Here is a 22,163-nt window from a genome sequence, read left to right as displayed (position 1 = left end):
TGGACATAAGGACGTTTTTTTAGACAAAAAGTACGGCGACAGGACCCCAGCTTTGATGAGACTGGTGTTGACTCACGTTTTTGAATCTTATTCGAAAATATTTGTTGTGCTGCTGGTTTGCCTAAAGTTAGCTTACTATCAGGTAAAGTTGTTGGAGAAAGAAAGGGAATATTTACTATCATCTCACACTAAACACTAACAGGAACAATACTCTGCCCTGAATATGCTTAATATATAGCTTCAGATTAAAAATTATGTGGTACAAGACAAATATATATGTTGACTAGTGCGTGTCACGTGTGTATGTGCGCGTATGTGTTAAGCCCCGGATCTTCTTCAGTCCTAAATCCGCCCCTGGATGACAGTTGATGTAGATCTGTCAGGCTTTTCTAATCCTAGAGTTTCACCATCTATTTTCAGAAACTAATGCAGTAGATAGGTGTAGGATAATATTTTCATGTTCAGCTTGTGTGAAAAACTCATTGTGACCCGTTATAATCTTTTTTTTCAGTGTTCCACATCTTTAAAGCATGTACACTGAATAAAAATACACATACAAAATTTCATACACACAAATTACTCTGATGGGTGCTGTTGACGAATAGGAAGCTGCATTGTGACCAATCACAAGCTTGCACGCTCCATCACTTTGACAGATAGTTAAAAAAATTGGGCTTGCCTATGTCAGCCTAGCCTGTTGCAAAGCCTTTGCATCGACGCATAATGGCGTTGTGTGTGTATACCCACTCAGATGGAGAAGTATAAATTATGCACACCTTTTGCACACCTGAGCAAAATTCATACTGTCTAATCAACACCTTGATAAGGCACACCAGTGGTGGGATGGATTATCTCGGCAAAGTGGAAGTGTGAACAATATTTGAGAGTAAAGGGTCTCAGCAATGAGTGAGAAATCGTTAGTGCTTGCACTTTTGTAGCCTACCTCATATTTATTTCAAAATGCACACATTTTCAGTGCCGTTGCTGTTTTTTGAATATTTTCTGTTGCTGCTCTTCGCTGTGGCTGAGAAGACGAGACAGTGTTTATCTGACTCATAGCTCCCGACCTCTGTCTCGTTTGAAGCTCACTTTACTTTTGTGGTGAGGCTTGAGGTTGAAAAGTAATATCTATTAGGTGGGAAACTGTTTTACGTGAATCCCTAACAAATGTCCTCTCAGATTTGGTATGGAATGGTTTCCTGGTAAGCTGGCTAAACCAATATGAAACCAACACACCCTCCAGCTTTACCCAATACACTGAAGTAGAGAAGTAAGGTGTTGCTCTCCCGTACTTCTTAAATTGTGCGTTACCATTTTGGCCTGCAGGTCAACCACACTGTAGAGGTCATTGTGCACTCTGGCAGCTTTTGCTGTGACTCTTGTTTAACTTTTGCCTTATTTGGTTGCTAAAATGTCACTATTGACAACATGGGCTGCACAACATTTCTCAATCCGAATCAGTTTTTGAACTCTGAATTTGACCAAATTCTGTTTAAAATCACAAATTTAACCAACAATACTCTTTTAAATTGACCAAGTGTTACACAAGCTATAAAACGGGTACATGAAGAGAAATGTCAGTTGACAATTTGTAGGCGTATTTCATGAATGTAAATATACATTCTAAAAAATAGCTACAGTACCAGGCCATCCAAAGATGTGCCTTACTTTAAAGGTGCAATTTGTAAGAATGCTACAGTGAAATAATCACAAAACAGTCTAATGTCTCAGTCATGTTGGAATGACATTTATACTGAAACAGATTTCATTCTCAGCCAGCTGGGGGTCGTCATTTTTCCCCTTTTGACAAAAATGAAAGCACGTTGGAGTTACTGTTTACACTGAGTTTGTGTCTCCTGCAAGCTAATGTAGCCGGCGCCGTACAGGCATTAGTAATTCGACACCATCAGGTAAAAAGCTCCAGTTGTTTAAAGAACCAAAACCAGTAAACTGGAGTGACACAAGTTATTTCTTGTACCCCTAAAGCCGGGCGTACACTGTGCAACTTTTTCACTCGTAGCACTCAGCTTCAGCTCAAACTGTATGACTTCCTCGCAGGGCAGATCTCACGAGCCATGTGCTCACACTGCACGGCCCAGTTCTCGGATGCGATCTGACTGCTCACACTGTACGTCTGGTAGCAACACGTCGGACCTAAAAATATGCTAAAAATAGCAGTTTTTACTCAACACGTCAGACTTTTTTGTCTTGTTTTGCCTGTTGTCCTTCGGGAGTGCTGCAGGAGGACACGCAGGGATTTATGGGGGTTGGATGAGGAAAATGAAATAAAGAAAGTAAATCTGTGTTTTGTGATCAGTTTAATTTGACATGAACACGACAAACACGCTTTCTTGACAATCTTTGTGAGCAAAAAAAAAACGTGTAGAAATAAAAATGAACAACGTGTGTTATTAGGGAAATAGCGAGCGAGCGGTGTTGATGCAGGATTGCGCATGCGCCGTGAGCGGTTCTGGTATCTTTTGGGTCGCAGCTGCTCGCAGCGCCGCTTCAACAGTGCGATACCCTCACGAGGGACGAGCAAAATATCAAACACGCCAGAAGTTTGTGCGAGCTCACGATTGCTGATCGGTAGCTGGTCACGTGGTGTTAATCGCCTCTCGTAACCCCCTGTACACTACACGACGATCGGCGCAAAACTCGCCCCGATGTCGTGGATTCTCGCACGAGTGGAAAATCGGCTCTTAAAAGTGAAAAAGTCGCACAGTGTACGCCCGGCTTTAGAAGCCACAACATCTTTTTGGTTTAGGCCTACTCTAAGAAAGAGTGAAGGAGGCTAGCTAACAATAACGAAAAACAAGGAATTAGAAGCAAGCTTTAAAAATATCTCAAGCTACTTTTTCAATTACCATCAACTTAATATTAGAGTGAAATGTATGTGTGAAATGGATAATGAGTCAATTGTGGGGTTTTGCCTCCTTTCAGAGCAGCAAGCTACCGTACCATACTATACCATACCATACCATACCATACCATAGTTTATTTCTATAGCACTTAAAAACGCAGCATGGGAGCTGCCCAAAGTGCTGCACAGGCTAAAACAAAACACGACCAATCTAAGGAGCTAAAACAGAAGATAAAAATACCAATCAAAAGCAGATAAAACATGAGGAATACTAAGAACACATTAAAACAAAACACAATAAAACACTAAAACGAGTCACTGTCTAAAAGCCAAATCATAACAGTGGGTCTTTAAATGAGATTTAAGAACCGCCAGTGATGGAGCCTGCCAAACTCCAATGCAAGATAGCATACAACAACACTTCCTGTAATGTCAGAGACAAACTACCTTAATAAGTGTAGTAAGTGCTCCTGTCGTATAAAACCCAAGAGTGTCAACATCTGATATGACAATGTATTTATCTACTTATGAACTTCCTGAGCAGTGACGTGTGGTGAGATTCATGACTGGGGAGGCACAGACTGCTCTTGCTCTGGAGTCAGACTTACAAATATATGATCCTGAGATAAGCCTGGCTGATTCTTTGCACCAACTTCATGTTTCAGTGCGTGTGTGCGGCACTGCTCTGTGAGAACGGAGGAAGCGCTCATCTCTTCCTTCAGAAGGCACAGGGCCATGCACACTAGAAACAGGGAGTTGGTGCATGCACTCTGTCTGAAACAGTTAGTGTGTGTGGGGCAGGTCAGGGAGAGCAGAGGCAGGCTCGTCCCTGTCTCTTCGGACTTTTGCATTCAGCTTTGATCAGAAAACAGGTAAATTTTATAGGTAGATTTTGACCACAAACATTTCAACAGTCAGTTGCCACATTGACTTTATTTTAAATCATTATTAGTATTTTACTTGTCATGATGACACCTCCCTTGCATCCTCTGACTGCATGTCACTGTTACTGTGTGTGACTCGTCTTTGCTTGTCATCTAGATTCTTCTGGTGCTGATCGATAACTGGCAACAGCCATGAAACACATGGACCGGGAGTGAGAATGTAACTTTTTCCTCTAGAAATGAACTGCAGTACCCACATTTGACCACAGGATGTCATTCTTACAAACTGCACCTTTAAATAGTTTTGGTCGATGCAGAAATAAACATACCGGTATATCTCTAGTATGTAGTAATTTGCTGTTATTAGTCCTGTCATGATGTGCATCTGACGCTTGTGAATAAATTTCCTTATTGAACAAACTAGATTTTTTTTTTGTCAGAGGATCAATAAAACAGTCCAGACACAGATTTATCAGTATGTGAGTGAAACCAAACAGGACCTCATCTCTGTTGTCAGTTTTATGATCCTATGAACCTGTTTTTATAAATTATTCTGATATATTATAGCTAAAAAAAATAAACAACCATACCTGCTCCACTTTGATGTCATAATCTCCAAGGACCTTCTTTCCTCTGAACACTTTTGCCCTGAAAGAGAAAAGAAGAGGTTTAAAGTTTCACATTCTTAAACTCGCAGATGTCTTTGCTGCCCTCTAGTGAACAACACCCCTCCTGTTTAGCAAGTGTAACAGAAAATGGATGCCTGCATGGAGCTTTCAACAGCTAAACTTTAGGAAACCATTATTTTGTAAAAAGATAGTTTCTCAAAATTCTAACAATTTATTTAAAGAAATAGAAGAAAAATAATATTTTTTGTTAAAACATTAAAGCACGACTTGCATCATATAATATAATAGTGACTGTAGTCATAGTTTCATGGGCTCTTCCTAATATAATTTAATTCTAAGAAAAGCCACAGAGGCAGACAGATGGAGAGAAGGCAGGGAGAGACAAAAGGACGAAGATAAAAAGACAAGCAAAGGGACATTAAGGATGCTGGCCAAAAAGAAGTTCTATAATAATAATAATAATAATAATAACAATAATAACAACAACAAATGATTTCCATTCCCTCACTTCATAATTAATCCTCCTCTTGCTGAATTTGTACATTATAGTTTTTTCTGATTAATCCTCAAAACACAAATTCATGTTTGTTTTGTGAAAAAAGTAAATTCTTGTCCAAGTTTTTCTACAGGTTTTAAATCCTTGACATACATTTTATCTGTTGAATATACCTGAAAATATTTTTCTCACTCATGATCTTTTGCAACAATTTAAAGCATCTGTTTTTTAGATCTGATTTATCAGAATTGCCTATTTATTTATTGTGTGTGTGTGTGTATATATATATATATGTATGTATGTGTGTGTGTGTGTGTATATATATATATATGTATGTATGTGTGTGTGTGTGTGTGTGTGTTTCACAATCCCTCATGAACCACTGGACAGAGTTTAATGAAACCCTCACAAAGTAATTACTGGATGTAAATCTACAACTGATTAACTTTTGGACTCAAGTCATGATGACCGCCAGAGCTAATCTATAAAAATCACACGCACAAAAAAATCCCCAGCACACACTCTGGGATATTTAGTTCTTGAACTGAATCCACCTCGCAGATGGATTGTGTTGTTTTTCCTCTAAACTGAATAAAGGTCTCTTCTTGAGTTAACCTGGCTAAGAATGAAATGCATCCAAGTTTGGACAAATCAATCATTGATTGTTAAGCCCACAGAATTCACAAAAGTGCAATAAAACATTGATGCTGCAGAGTTTTACCTGCATCGTGGGATAATGTTTGTGATGACAGGTGTTCCATCTGCGGAACTCAGCTGCAGAGTATGTTGAGCTAAAATCTCCCCCTGACACATTTTTTTATTGGATCTGTGAATATGTTATCAACCAGATGTACATCTTCACAACTGGCAAGTCAGAACCTAGAGCTGTTATTTATCCTATGCACCAAATCCAAAATCCTGAAGGTTTTGGATCTTAGTTTTCAACTGCAAGGCTTCTTTTTAACCTCATTCTTTTCCAGCTGAATGCTTCTGTTTCACCCACCGACCCACTGAGATACTCGGTGATGTGATTGTTTTGTAAGAGTGACTTTTTGAAGCCGTTTGAAGACTGCTGAGGCTTAAAATGAAATCCGCAAAACTGTAAAACCATCTCACATTTGTGAAACATGCGACCAAAGGCTTGTGTTATGTTGGACCAGCGCCTCTGTCAAGCTGCCTAGAAATCAGGTTATGCAAGAACCGAGCTTGATTCAGAGCTTACAGTAGGGTGTTAGCAAACTGAACTGTACCTGTGACTGAACAGAAAATGATAGCAGCAACAAGCACAAATGTAAATGTGTTTTTACATCCCACCAGGCCTAAATTCACATCATTTAATTAGATATTTTTCTTTTTTATAACTTAAAGTGACGATGTGAATTTTCCCTGTCGATATGGGGCAGTACATACCTAAATCATTGCAAGAAAAGCTGTATTTTATTGTTCCAGTAAGACCTTACCTACGGATGGCCATTAGGGTCAAAAACCCCTGGGAGCGCAATGAATGGTGAAAGTTTGTAACCACTTGTTTGTCCTCACAGGTAGAAGGAAACATGGTGTCTAATGTGACGTCACCCAGAGACTTAGACCCGCTCCCATGTGTTTTAGACCTGATTTTTATTGTTATATTACAAAGCCACCAATATTTTTCAACAACTGGGCATCATGTAATTAATTTTCTGCAACATTTAGATGTTTTAATCCAGAGATTAATGATACACACTTCACATTTTCTCTTTAAACATCATTTAATTAATTTCAATCCCACTGAAGTGATGCATCAAGAAGGTAATCTTTAAATTACATGTAATGTCTCTTAAAAACAAACAGCTTTGAATGCCAAATTTTACTGCTGAAGCATCTCATAAGTGATTCTCACAAACATTATCATAATTTTGGGTGTTAAAAGGTTTTATTTAGCTGTGAACTGGATCAGTATGAATGAGTATAAAACAAACCAAGAGGCAGAGGGAAGATGTGGGATAAAAGCAAAAAAAAAAAAAAAAAAAAAAAAAACCTTTTTTTTTTCAAATTCACTTAATAAGGATTTGAATACACGTGACAATTTGAGATGCAAGTGCTATTTTTAATGAAGTGATAAAGTATGGTAATAATGTTTCACTTGCTGGTAAAACATCCATATTTTCTATAAATACGTTTTTAGTGAAGTTGTTTTTTCTTTCTTCCTACAGTCCAGTTGGGCCCTACTTCAGGTTTAAAATGTGTTCCAAGTGGTCGACCCTCATGTCCAAGGGTTAAACAAGATAATCCATGGGATTTTATTTCAAACCTCACATCCAGTTTGAACACTGTGAGAATATTAACAGGCTTGAAAAGCCTTGAAGATCATTTCAAACAGTCAAGGAGCTGAAAACTAAAGGAAGCTAAATTTATTCTTAAAGGGTGAGTTTAAGAAGGAATTTGAATAATTATTAGAACGTAACTGAGAGCAAAGTGGGTTATTTGTAGCAGTCAGAATTACTGATTGTAGAATATAATTATTATTGGGACACATATGAGGACCAATAATAATAAATAGATCAAAGATGTTATTTCAATGAACAAACATTTTAAAAATCTACATAGCAGAGCAAAATTAATTATCTCTGTTTAAATTTGTTTTCTGTTTTAATCTGAAAATACAAATATCACGTGTGAAGCTGAGCCTTTTTTATTAATTATGTTTACCCAATTTACATTAGTTAGATATCAGCATTAAAATAATCAGCCAATTAGATTATATTTGTCGGTTGGGGCTTCAAACCATTTCTAACAAAAATGGGTAAAAATCTGATGAGAGCAGCTGGAGTGACTGAGACTGAAATGTGCTCATTAACGACATTTAATTATGACTTGGTTACCGTTACTTATTAATTATAAAAACCATAATTTGTTTTGGAGCTTTTTCATCATGGCTTTCAGAAAGTGGAATAATTATTCATCAGACTTAAGTAGCATCCAATTCGACCAAGCCCTGCTTGGCTCTATACAGCACTGAATAACACTGCTCAGCCCTGCTGGCTCAATCTTGTCCCATCATCATTTGATGGGATCTCAGTTTCATTATTGATCAGAAAAGCCAATGGCTGGAGAGAGAGAGAGAGAGAGAGAGAGAGAGAGAGAGAGAGAGAGAGAGAGAGAGAGAGAGAGAGAGAGAGAGAGAGAGAGAGAGAGAGAGAATGATGACAAGGAAGGATGGGAGGAGAATACAAAGACAAAAAATTGACGTCTTTATTGCAACTGAGAAGACAGCGAGTGAATCTAAATAAAATAATATAAAATGTTATTATTGCATAATGTAATTTCACACAATAATAAAGGTTGCGATGCATCATTAAAACAAAGGTCAAGCAGTGATATAATTGTTACCCAGCTTCACACAGACTTATACCTGCTAAAAGGTCATCAAATAGGAACAATTATCCCATGAATCACACTCTCAGAGCTAAATTTTACATCCTGTGACGAGTTTTAACTGGCAGGAATGGACCAAGATATGAAAACTGTTTTATTGAGACCAATTTGTCATTTTCTGAATGTGCCTGTCCTCTTTTCCATCCGTGTAACTTTTTTTCTCTTTCCTATGAATGAGATAAAGTTTTCTCTCTACTTTGTGATTAATTATTTTCACTCATCTGTTCATCTGCGCTTCCTGCTGTTATCACTACCAGATAGAAACAAAAATGTGATATCCAGATGGACGTGAACATAGCTACATGCTCTACTTGTAAAAAAATGGGGCAACAGGGTTGAAAGTGAAAACTAGATGTAACGATCAAACTTTACTGCTGCTTGTTAACGATTCAATTACAGTCATATCTATTTTCTTCATTAGATAATTACCGATGCTGTGAAAAGTTTTGGTCCACATAGGGAGAATAATTATTCTAATTATCATCAGACCACTGCCTCTCTGCTATATTGGAGCCCCTTTGATCCGCCCTGTTCTCTTTTTCTTTCATGCTGACTGCTGCAAAGGCACGCCGTCACCACATTTCACCTTCACATGGGACGTCTATGCAAAAACAAAGCGTTCGTGGTCAGTTGCAAATACTTACTATCATTTTAGGTATGATTTCACTTCCCGAACAACCTCTGTTTGGAGAAATGGCGTTTCAAACCTACAGAACTTCTAAAACCCGGTTCACATGGCAGGATTTTAATAATACACACATATTACACACTACACACAAACTTATTTCAATCATGGACATGTCATGCTGTGACGGGAAATCTCGCAAGATTAAGCGTGACTTCGAAGTGAACAAACATGGTGGAGGAGGAACACGCAGAGTACATTTTTCACCTCGCTGTCTGATTGGCTAGACGTCACATTCAACAGAAAACACATTTGTTTGTCCCTGAGAATCAGACCAAAACATGTTTGAAAGCCTGAATTTATGATCAGAACAATTCCTGACATGCTTCTGAGCAGACCAGAGTGCTTGTAACACACCACAAAAGACAGGATCTGATAAAATTATCTTTAGAGATATTATGGTTATTGTGCACAATTTTAAGATTGTCAGAAGGGGCAGAGCTGATAAAAAATCTGTATGATATGAACCAGAATTCAGCTAATTTTAGGCCAACATCAGACCTAACACTATCACATAAACCAATGACTAAAATGTCACAGTGGCTCATGTAAAAATAAGCAGCAAAACACATTTGTTTTGGTTGTGCTCAGACTAGCCATTAGCCTATCAGTCATGTGGTATATAAACTATGTTTCACCAAACGGGCTGATCAGAGATTTTTTTATGGTAGTTATTAATATACATGTGAAAAAAGGCAGCAAATCCCTTTGACGTAACACTTAAGCAGTTCTTACCCTTTAACCAACTCCTTTGAAAGTGAGGTTCAGTGATTGTGTTGATAGAAACTTTACCAACTTCACAGAAACAGCACTTAGCTGTTTTGTGGAGCGAGTAGGTGCTCTAGGGGGCAGTCTTAATGGCTGTTAGCTATTTTCTGTGCCGGCAGCTAATTTAAAGGCTAGCAATTAGCTTTTTCAGTTTGCCATCACAAGAACACAAGACGAAGAAAAAAGGATATGTGCTTTTTGTTGCCATCATGGCAGAGCTTGGAAGTAAGAGAATAATGTTTTAGGAGGCGAAGCAGAGATAAAACCAGAGTGAACATTGACGTGGCCTACACTAGTCTGAGGAAGATGCGGAAGCTAAGAATTCACGGACTGATGGTGACCTGGCTTTGTTGCTACTGGACTTGTAAGTAATTTATTTGTCCAACAATGTGGATCTTTTAACTTTTTGGCTTGTTTAGTATCAATCAGCTCGTGTTAGTTTTAGTTGTTGTTAGCGGTAGCTACAGCAGGCTGCAGCAGGGTTGGAGGGAGAAGCAGGAAACTCATGTTACTTTAAGCTGCTCAAGCCAGACTTCCCATTCACGTCATTCAGTTAATTTCTCTGCAGCAGAATCCCATTTCAGAAAAAAAAAATAAAGTCTGCAAAAACACTAACAAGTGTTTGTGTGAACAAACAGGATTAGTGGGCTGAAAGACCAACTTATCATTTGCTGTCTCCGTGAAAATGTTCTAGCCTCATGCTGAGTCTTAAATGTACAAAGAATGTTGTTGTGTTGCTTTTAGACATGGTGTCTTATTGAATTCAGGTCAAGGCTCAGTCAACTAAAGGAAGGTTTCTTTATGAACGCTGATGTGGAGGTTCAGATGGAGACAGAAAGGCCAAGAAAAGAACATGAAACAACCAGTTGTTTAAAATGTTGCCATAGATTTTTGTAACTTGTGCAGATAGTTACAGATAACACTGAAACAAAAAATGTTTGTAGATCAAAGAATTATGCAAATAAAAACTTTTGTTCTGTGATAATTGCATGTTAATCTTATATGTTCATCATGATTCACCACCACAGAAATTTGTTAAATTAACGACACAAAAGACGTAAATATGATTACGTAGACACGTGGTGCTGAGTTTTCTTTCTTCATTTTCAAGCCGAAGATCAGAGCTCAAATATTGGTTTTAGCGAGGATTTCAATAAATTCTAATTAGGCTGATGCGCAGCAGATTAAACCGACTACGCGGCGCGAGCCTGAACGGCATACAAAGCTTCAAATCAGAAGTCTTGGCTCACTCATTTGTGCCTGAAGTGAAGATGTCACCTGAATAATTCAGCTGCATCACAGGAGGCTGTTACACTTCCTCTTGCCCATGCTCTGCAGGGATCCGGCTTTCACAGAGACAACCCTCCTAGAGACCTGCTGTTTATGTGACACGTTACCTTCTCTGGCACTAACTTAAAGTCATACACATGAAGAGAGTAGGCCGCAAGTCGAACAGCGCACTAACCTTTAATTATAACACTTATTACATTAAAAACTCATGGAACTTCTTGTTCAGCTGCAGAATTTGTGTGCTGCCTTTCTCGCTGCCATGATGTTTGAGGTTAGAGGTTTGAAAGATGTGCGCCTTCTAACCACCACAGTTTTTTGGGTTTATGTTTTAAGTCACAAGTTTAGTCAGAAATGTGATGCAGAGAGCAGAGTTTCACTCTGAACACTGGAAAGATTGAGCTGTTTGTAGGTATTTCTGTCAGTTCCTGCTGCAGGTCAGAACTTATTTACTGTGTTAGTTCAGAGTTCAGCAAAGAAACGGAACAGAGTAAAATCTGTGTAATTATTTCAGTTTTTAGGACGCAGTGAAATGTGTAAGACATGAATAAATCTGTTAATCCTGTTATAAACTTCTGAATAAATTAAGAAAAAGTCAACATCTGGTTAAAAAACAAAGCTGATGTCATTACAGATGTTGATAAAAAGACAAAAATTAGGTTTGATCCTCCGTTTGGCTGTGCTGCATTTTCATTAAGTAAGTAAGTAAGTAAATTTTATTTATATAGCACTTATCACAGACATAGAATCACAAAGTGCTTCACATAGATCAAAACAAAATAAAACAAAGTCATAGAATCATAAATAGATTAACACCATAAAATCAAAATGCTTTCAACACAGAATCAGATTAAAATATTATCAGAAAAAAGTCATAAAATTATAATTTTTCATAAACAGATGAAATATTAAAAATTTGAGTTAAAAATAAGAAAATAAAAGATTTAGGTAAAAGCAGCTTTAAATAAAAGGGTCTTTAACTGTTTTTTAAAAGTGTCCAGACTGTCAATGCTGCGTAAGAATAAAGGAAGATCATTCCAGAGCCGGGGTGCAACAGTCTGGAAGGAGCGATCACCTCAACTTTTGTATCTGGACTTTGGAACTTCTAGAAGGTTCTGGTGTGTAGAACTGGTGGCTCGGGTTGGAGCATAAGGCTTTAACAGTTGAGTTCAGTTCTAGTGATAGCTGATAGACACTCTAGTAATTCAGACAGTTTGTAGAACTCAGAATCCTTAAAAGAGCAGTACAGCTGAATATCATCTGCATATAGGTGATAAGAGACATTATGAAAAAAATCAAGTATCTGTCCAAGAGGGCGTATGTACAGCAGAAACAACAGTGGACCCAAAACAGAGCCTTGGGGTATCCCACAGAACAGATCAGTAGAATCTGACATGATTTGGTTTATACAGACACTGTAACTTCTGCTAGAAAGGTACGATCTAAACCAGTCTAGAACAAATCCAGAAATCCCCACCGAGTCACCAAGTCTGTTAATTAAGGTGCTTTGATAAGATAAGATAAGATAAGATAAGATAAGATAAGATAATGAGTAAGTTAAAATCACCAAGGATTAAAACTTTTTATAGTTTGATCATTGATGATAGAAAATCTGCTAATTCAGAGAGAAAAGGGCCAGCTGGACCGGGAGGTCGGTGGATTAACATACAGTGAAATACATTTTGTAACCCTGCTTTGATGACCTGATATTCAAAAGTTGTAAAAGGACCATTTTTGACCAGATTACAGACATGTTTGTCCTTAAAGACCACAGCAAGACCGCCACCACGACATGTTGGGCGTGGTGTGATAAACACAGAGCAGTTTGGTGGACACATTTCATTGAAATGTACAAAATAGCCATCTTGCTGCCACGTCTCCATAAGAAATAAATAGTCCAACTTTTCTCTGGTGAACAACTCATTTCAAGGATTTGTTTGGGATGGAGTGAGCATTTAACGGGGCACATTGAACTGAATCCTGGAGAACATTTGTCTTCTTAACCTGTTAGAGAGGTATGGGTCATAAACATCTGGTGTTCTGGGTTCTCCGGCCATGAATACAGTTTATGTCTTTACTGGTTGATAAATGAACCGGAATAGGGAAACTTTTGGTTTTGTCAGCGAAAGACAACATTTTGGGAATTGTGACGTTTGGAAGACACACAGAAGACTGTTGCAGAAGACTGTTGGGAGGACTGTAGGGAGTGATGATATTTGAAGTTGAGGTTTGAGCAAAGGCCGAAGAAGGTGAAGATCTCTGGGATGTAAACCGTCATGTCTGTGGAAGGGAATCCACCATAGATGTATATCTATGGGACTGCACAGCATACCGGATGTTAGCGGTTAGCATGCGTGAGCCATGTCGGTTAGAATGAATACCATATTGCCTGAAAAAGGAGAAACGGTTCCAAAATAGATTAAAATTATCGATGAAACCAAAACTGTGAAACTTGCAAGTAGACTGAAGCCAGGAGTGGAGAGAGCAGACGTCTAAAGCATCCATGTCCACGAGGAACTGTGGGGATCGGGCCGGAGATGAAAACAGACAGTCCACTGCTTTTCAGAACATCAAAGAGATGGTTAAAATGCTGTTGAGTGATGACAGACTCCGGGCGTGTAACATCGTTTAATCCCACATGAATGATCGCTCTTTTAACTGAAGCTGGGATTGAGTACAGCAGACCAGGAAGTTTATCCAAGAGAGGAGGTTTAGTGGCTGATGGAAAACATCTCATCAAGACGTTAAAAAAAAGCGGACATTCCTGATTTCTGAATCACCTACCAGCAAAGTGGTAGGTCGTGTAGAGGGCTCCTGATTTGTGTTCCCGTGGAGTAGAGGAGGACTCTGGGGTTGGGTTCCTGTGGTGTCGGGGAACTGGAGGGGTTGAGGTGGAGCGTTTGCCATGGAGGAGCTCACCTCCTGAGCCAGGGCAGGAGGTCCAGCAGAGTGTCTCCGCACAGCATCCTTTAGTATTTTGCGTCAGACATCAGTGGTTGAGGTCTGGTGGGGAAGAGACTGCTGAGGTTGCTTCTTCTGGACTACAGGCTCCTGTTGGATGGGATCAGATGGTTGGGAGGGAAGAGGAGGCCTGGAGGAATCAGCTGGTTAATCCTCAGCAAGTGGAGAGAAGCGGTTTTGAAGACAGAGGTCAGGATTGGGGGTTGGGATCAACTAAAGGGGCTCTCCTACGTCCACGTACCACAACCTCTGACCAAAAAGAAAATCGGTCAGGAGTAGAGGTGGAAGTCACATTTTGTGGTGCAGAGGGATCCCAAGCAATGGTGTCTTGGAGTAGAGAATTTTGCACGAATTGGAGCAGAGAGTTTAAGCCAGATTAGATCTGTTTCATTTGAGTGATTTTTAAAAGATGTAGATATTGTTCTTAATTATATTTGTTTGTTAAGTATGAACTGCTAGTTATCCAAAGACAACATTAGATGTTTTTATGTTAATGAGGCACTAACAATAACAGATAGGTAAAGTAAAAGAAAAAAACACAGCCTCGATCTGACTGTGGTACTGGCTACTTGCTGCAAACCAGAAGATCACAATCAAAAACAACAAGACGTCAGAGGTTAATGCTAGTGAGACACAATTAATGATTATTACTGAGCTCAATATTACTAAATGCATCTCACAAACCTTTTCAGTAATGATTTAACTGAAAATAAGAACCTTCTCTTTACCTGCGGCATTGTTTTTTTGTATTTATGTTTTTGTTTTCTTGCACATGATAAAAACAAAAGCTGTATGTAGCAGCAGCAGCCACAGAGAGCTGAGCCTGGCTGTTGTCTGTGTGGTTTTATTACATTACTGTGATGAATGATGACCTCCAGGCTTCTCTCTCTCTCTCTCTCTCACACACACACACACACACACACACACACACACACACACACACACACACACACACACACACACACACACACACACACACACACACACACACACACACACACACACAAAAGCAGTGTGTGTGTGTGAGTTGTGGGCTAGTGTGTGTATTTCTGAGCACCCACTGACAGCACATCTGTGGTAATGACACGGACTAATCTCTGGAACATCTCTGGAAAACAAAATGTAGAGTTAATAGATTTCCTGAAGTTGGACTAAAATCCCAGCAGCAGGTTCTGAGAGGAGTGTGTGGGTGTGCTGGTTTTGTCTTCGCAATGGCTTCAGTGTGATGTTAATGTGTCTCTTATTCCTGAGATGTAGGCAGCAGAGACAGTAATCCTTTTTATCTCATCCCTGTAATTTGACAACTTGCTCTTACATCTTGGTGCAGATTTGTTTTTGTTTCCTCCCACCTGTTTGTCCATCAAGTTTTCTCCCAACTTTTCTTTTTACCCCTTCGTTCTTTTTTCAATATCAGAGAATCAGCATTTTCCTAAAAGAAATATTAGTCAGATTTCAAAACCAAAGGATAGATTTACTTTAATCCCCCAATCTCTTTTCTGGAGGCTACAAATGCACTTAAAGCTGCAATAGCAAAGTGACGAAACAAGCTAGCTTTTAAACACAAACACTGTCACAGAACTCTCACTGCTCCCATTGGCCCCAGGCTACGCCCCCTGATATGGGAATATGAATTGCCAGAGGAAACGAGAGTACAAAACATCAGTCACATTTTTCTATCATGCTGACTGCTGCAAAGGCATGCAGGTCACTAAACGTCCAAGTGTTTGCTGGGTCGCTTTAGCAGGTTTGAATAACATAACTGTGTGACTTAAAACACCCTTCATGGATTCCCTCAGAAAATCTGATAAGCCTTGCGGGCTCCGCTACCGTTTCTGCCTAAAATCATAATAAAATATTTCTTTGCTATTCTCTTTTTACTTGACAGCTAAATTATTCATTATTGCTCCCTTTCAGACTGAATTCTGTGGAATTTGATTTTCAGCTGATGTGTTTGCTGGATGACAAAACCAAAAGTTTATTGGCAAATATTTGATACGGATGATTTTCAAGGCTGCAGAAAACCGTCATCATCTCTGCAAATTGTTGGCTTTGTGCAAAAAGCTTCAGCGACTTTGGGAAAATACTCTTAAGTCTGAAGAGGACCCTATTCATGCCTACAGGAAATATCCAAGAAAAGAAAAATTGTTGGAGTCACGTGACCACGGAGAGGGATGTAGCTGTGTGATACCGCAGCTCCACAACCCCCCCCCCCCCTCCTTTAACAGTTTTTTTTACAACCTTTATACCTCCGGGTTCGACGTTCCTCGATGGCGAAAAAGGTTAATAATAGCTTTGTCAAAGAAACGTGCTGCTAAACAGCTTCAAGACCCAACATATATGCGTACAGCAGACGAGTATCTAGCGAAGCAAGTGAAGCTAGCAGTAGCAGATGCCATTAAGGAGGCTATCCCCACCCTGGTCGAAGAAGTAGTGGCACAACTAACGACCCGCACACAGACCATGGCTGAGCAGATTGCTGTGTTCCGGACTGAGGTGATATCTACCCGGGCTGATGTGTTGAAGTGCTTGGACCGTACTGCGGCCAGCGAGAGCCGGGTGAAAAAGCTGGAGGGCCAACTGACGTCTTAGGTGAACAAGCTAACAATGCTATGTGCTATGCTGGAGGATAAGGTGGCCGATTTGGAAGATAGATCACGTACGGACAACGTGAGGATTCACGGAGTCCCCGAGGGCCCCTATGCGGCGAACCTCCTCACCTATTTGCAGGAGAAGATCTCAAAGTGGTTCCCAGCATTGAGCAAGGCAGAGATTATGCAGGCACACCGAGTAGGCCCAACGAGGAAGGATGTGATCTCTGCAGATAAACTGTTTGTTGACGGTAAGATCTACAAAGAACGAGGAGTAACAGACTGGCTTTATTAGACAACATCAAGTACAACTTTTTTATTATTAACAGCACTCACTGGGTTTGAACATTTAAAGATTTATAGCTGCTAGATTCATTTAAAAATGTTCACCTGTTCCCTCACCACCTCACACCAACAACACTTTTTCTTTTCTTTCTTATTTTTTCCTTTTATTAACCTTTATAAGTCCTTTCTTTCCCTTTTGTATCTGCTTCTGGATCTTTACATCTGCATGGTACAGTTAGCTTCTTCTTTTTTTTTCTTTCCACACTGCATCAACACACACACACACACACACACACACACACACACACACACACACACACACACACACACACACACACACACACACACACACACACACACACACACACACACACACACACACACACATAGACTCCATACACACAGTCACATAAATAAGTAGCCTAAGGCGTTTCATTGCACAATCAAAACACTGTTGGACGTGTCTTATTATTATTATTATTATTTTAAATTTATTTATACTTTATTATTATTAGCATTAATATATTTATATTAATAATGTTAAAAAATATTTTTTGCTACTATTATTTATTTTTATTAATATAGAAAATATTAATAATAATGATTATAATAATACCCTTATTGTTTACTCTTTATTATTTACTATGAGATTAATGTATGCGTTTAATTACTTATTTTATCTCATACACATGAAGAAGTCATATTATAGCTACTCACACACACATCTATGGGTGCACTAAGGTTTGTCTCATGGAACGTACATGGAGCTGGCTCCAGAGAGAAGAGATTAAAAATGTTTGATCAGTTAAAGAGTACAAGCAGATGTAATATTATTACAAGAGACTCATAGATCTGCCACATCTGCAGATGAACTTAAAATACCTGAGTTTCCCAGCATGTTCTCTGCCTGCTATAACTCTAGGCAAAGAGGTGTAGCTATTTTAATACACAAAAACATCAGTTTCACCGTATCGGAAACTATTTCAGATCCAGAGGGTAGATTTATAATGTTAAAAATATCTATAAAGACCCAAAGCTTATTTATCGTCAGCATATACTGTCCAAATATTGATGACCCTCCATTCTTTCATAATTTTTTCTCTGTACTCTCCGAACACTTGGACTGTCCATGTTAGATAAAAACTGATAACATTATTATTGAACTAATATTAATGTCTTGACTGTTAAACATCTGGTGCATTATTAAACGTAGCTTCATCCTGTTCATCCTGTTGATAGATACCAGGCTCCAGTAGGTCTTACAGGGAGGATGACCTTGCCTTGGAACTGACCTTTATCAGTAAAACTCCCTTGCGAAAGTCCAGCAATGGCTTTGTTTATTTAGGGTGCATCTGGAGAAAGTTTAGACTCCCTTTACAGCTTTCCCACCTGAGAGTCTAAGGAATGTCAAAATGTGTGTGCGTTAATATTTGTGTGTGCTTAATAAATGCTTTCGGAAGGCGTCAGTCTGATGAGAGTGAACTGCAACCTTGTCTGGTGTGTATTCTTCCTCTCCACTTTGCAAAGTCTAAATTGATTGTTTATGATTGGTATTGGTGTTGATTGATTGATTACTATAACTCCCTGTGCTTTAAACTTTCCCTAAGGTAATCTTGGATTGATGAAATTACCCAACAGTCCACTTATTCTTGGAGGTGATTTTAATTTTTGGATGGACACTTTAACAGACAGGCTCAGTACAGCTGGGACTCAGCGCAATTGGCAATCCACTAATATAGTTCAACAGTACATGAGTGATTATGGGCTTTGTGATGCATGGCGATCTCTTCATCCTAACTGTAGAGAGTATACTTTTTTTCTCACACGTCCATCACTCTCATTCACGTTTGGATTATTTTCTAGTCAGCAGCTCATTGTTGGCTGACATTTCAGACACTGAAATGCACCCCATATCTGTCAGCGACCATGCTCCGGTTTCTTTAACTCTGGTAAACAAGAAGACAATTCCACCAAGCCAAAACTGGAGGTTTAATACATCACTACTTAAAGAGAAAGGTTTTATAGAATTTTTTAAAAAGGAGTGGGCTTTATATTTAGAACATAATGACCTGCCTGGAACATCAACACCTGTTCTCTGGGAGGCAGGAAAGGCAGTGATGAGAGGTAAAATAATCTCTTTCTCATCACATAAGAAAAAAAAACGGAAAACAAACGTATTCAGGAGTTAGTAGAAATCATTAAGTCTTAAGAGGCATCCACAGAAGAAGAGTTACTGAGCAAATTACGTAAAGCTAAATTAGAACTTCTTGGAATAATTGACAAAAAGACACAATTTTTAGCACAAAGACTACAAATAGAAAACTTTGAACATAGTAATAAATCAGGTAAATTTTTAGCTAACCAGTTAAAAATAAATAAAGAGAAAACTACCATATCTGCTGTTAAAGAATCAACCAGGAATATAGTTTATGACCCTGGAAGAATAAACAACACTTTCAGAGACTATTACCAAACTTTGTACTCACCACATGTAAACCCATCAGATAACGAGATCAATGAGTTTCTTGACAGGATAACACTTCCTAAGTTATCAGACAGCCAAGCTACTGTCCTGGACTCGCCACTAACATCAGCTGATCTCCAGAAGCCCTTAAATCCATGACTAATAGGAAAGCTCCAGGTACAGACGGGTTTCCAGCAGAGTTCTACAAAGAATTCTGGATCATTCTGGCTCCAACATTTTTCAGAATGTGAGGGAAATCGAAGAGAGCGGCAGATTACAGCCAAACATGAATTCTGTCAATATTAGTCTCTTGTTAAAACCAGGCAAAGACCCTGCATTTCCTACCAGCTATCGCCCAATTTCTCTTATTAATGTTGATCTCAAAATAATTTGTAAAGCCCTGGCAAAAAGATTAGAGAAGGTAACCCCATTTACAATACACCCTGACCAAACTGGTTTCATTAAGGGTAGACAGTCATCCACAAACTTGCATAGATTACTTAATTTGATAGATTTCTCTTACAGTAGAAACATAGAAACTAGTATATTATCTCTAGATGCAGAAAAAGCTTTTGATAGAGTTAACTGGATGGACCCCATTTCCACGTTCCTGTGACAACCTGCCCCCCAATTTTATTTGCACCTTAAACACTTCCACCAACGAAATTCCACGCAAACACACACTTAGGGCCTTGGGAGTGAGCACATTCAACGGCAGTTGGCAGGGGGATTTCTCAGCCTCATCCCAAGTGCCGGTGCCCACTTCCAATTTTAAACTGCATTTAGACACCGAGGGCTGTGGGTGCAAGTGGGGTGGGGTGGTGGCATCAGCTGGCATAGACCAGACAATGCCCGCACTTTCCGCTCACCACAGCCATGGAATACACCTCATCAACACATACTAACACTATATTGGAGCAGGCGGAGGGAGACTAGGGGTCTTAGCACACCTCTGTTGTTGCTTGGCTTCCTGGGGCTGGAGGCTAGGAGGGAGATCCGGCCGTCCGGTTGGGGTCTGGGGTGGTGGGTTGCTGTGCTCAGCATTGGTCGGGGGAGTCTGCTCATCAGCACCCCAGCAGAAAGGGTCAAACTCTGGGAACCGGTAATGGTTGTACCCCATGTGCAGCAGTACCGGGACCAGAGTGAATAGGGTGCGTATGGGGAGCATGAGTGGGTGTCCGGCGTGCATTTTTGTAAGTCTTTGGTTGTATGTGTATGTGTGAGCATGAGGGAGGGAGTGTGTGACTGTGTTTGTGTATGACTGTATATGTCAGGTGGGGCCTCTGACTCCTCCCTTCTCCTGGGACTTCTTTTGATGATATAGATTTTCGTCTCCCCTCCCTCTGCCACACCTGGTGTGGAGTGCGGTGCCTTGGTCTGCCTGAATGTTCGTGGCTCCCGGGTCATAGGGTTTAAGATTTAGGCGTCTGCCTGATCAATCCCGGTGGCTGCCTGGTGGGGTCTGGGTCCCTGGGCTCTGCTGGGTCCCTGGCGGGGGTGGTCGCCCCGGGGACCCGGGTCGCTGGGTCCCGGGCTCGGACGGCTAGGAGGTGGGAGGCTGCGGGCGGGCCTGTGGGCTTGCCGCTGATATCTCCCAGGACTCTCCCGGCTGCTGGTTGTAGCCCCCGGGGACGATCCTCTGCGCCTCTCGAGGGGGGCAGGGGCATTTCTGGTTGCAGTCTCCTTGGGGTTCCTGTGTTCTGGGACAGCGCCTGGATCTCTGGAACTTGGAGCTCCCTCCGTCTCCTACACATATTTGGGGGGCAGATCTGTGGCCCTCACACTCTCTATTGGACGCTTCTATAGAGAAACCTTACAAAAACAAACGCGTGTACACACACAGGTGCTCACATGGTGCTCTCATAAGTATGGGCTTGGGCATGTTCAACACATGTCTTAAGGCTGTCGTTGCCACTAAATGCATCATGATTTATTATCGTGTGATTGTTCATTTAAACAGTGTTGATTGTATATTTCAAGTTGACGCAGTGATAGCTTGCTTGTTGTATTGTTGTGTGTCCCATTTTTTTCTCTTCTTTCTCTTTCTGCAGGTCTAGAAGCACTCTTGTTCATTATTGTTTATTTTTATGCCCCCCCCCCCCCCACCTTTTGTCTTTTCCTTTCTCTTTCATCTCTGACTCCGTGTCTTGTCGGACTTACAAAGCATTCAAAAACAATAACAATAAAGTTTTAAGTATCAGGCGTGACATTAAAAGCAGACGCTTTGTTGCTCAACCTGAGAGTAAATCTGTAAAGCTTGTCACCGGCATTCGGACATGAATTCTGTTTGCTTCACAGCCAGACAGGACACAGGAGAAAGAAAAAAAAGAAAAAAGAGAGAGGCGCGCTGGTAGTACTGAAACGCAGCCTTTCATTACATATAATTAAGAAATTCAACAGCGGGGATGGCAGGGTCTCTCATATTAAACCATCATAGCGGGTCACAAATGAGCATTTGTGTCATTTTACACTCCATCACAGTACGAGGCTGAATTTTTCCAGGGCTTACCACTATCCTGATACAGTTGCACGGTTTTTCCCTTATTGTGGGGGCACACATGAATGCTTGTCTCAATCCTATGCTGGATCAACTCAGGTCTCCTCTCCTCTGCAAACACGGGCATCAAATGATATGCATGACCTCTTGTCGAAATTTAGCCTTGTTGATTTATTTTGAGTATCCAATCCAACAAACAAACAATCCACTTTTTATTCAGCCAGGCATCAATCATACTCTAGGCTAGATTACATATTGGCATCTCCAGCGGCACTGTCTGAAATCCACAATGTGACAATTATACCCTGTCCACTATCTGATCACATTATCGTCTCAGTAAAA

General features: G+C 40.0%; 1 protein-coding gene across 1 annotated transcript in view; it reads right to left on the bottom strand.

Annotated features, from left to right (window-relative positions):
• syn2b (synapsin IIb) overlaps positions 1–22,163 on the bottom strand; it is a 118,823-nt gene that overhangs the window by 54,713 nt on the left and 41,947 nt on the right. The window contains exon 2 of the mRNA XM_015959071.3: positions 4,338–4,395. Within this exon, the coding sequence (XP_015814557.3) occupies positions 4,338–4,395 (58 nt within the window). The remainder of the gene's footprint in view (positions 1–4,337; positions 4,396–22,163) is intronic.

The sequence above is a fragment of the Nothobranchius furzeri genome, chromosome 3, assembly GCF_043380555.1.
Source record: "Nothobranchius furzeri strain GRZ-AD chromosome 3, NfurGRZ-RIMD1, whole genome shotgun sequence".
Lineage (NCBI taxonomy): Eukaryota > Metazoa > Chordata > Actinopteri > Cyprinodontiformes > Nothobranchiidae > Nothobranchius > Nothobranchius furzeri.
This window is presented reverse-complemented; position numbering and strand designations above follow the sequence as displayed.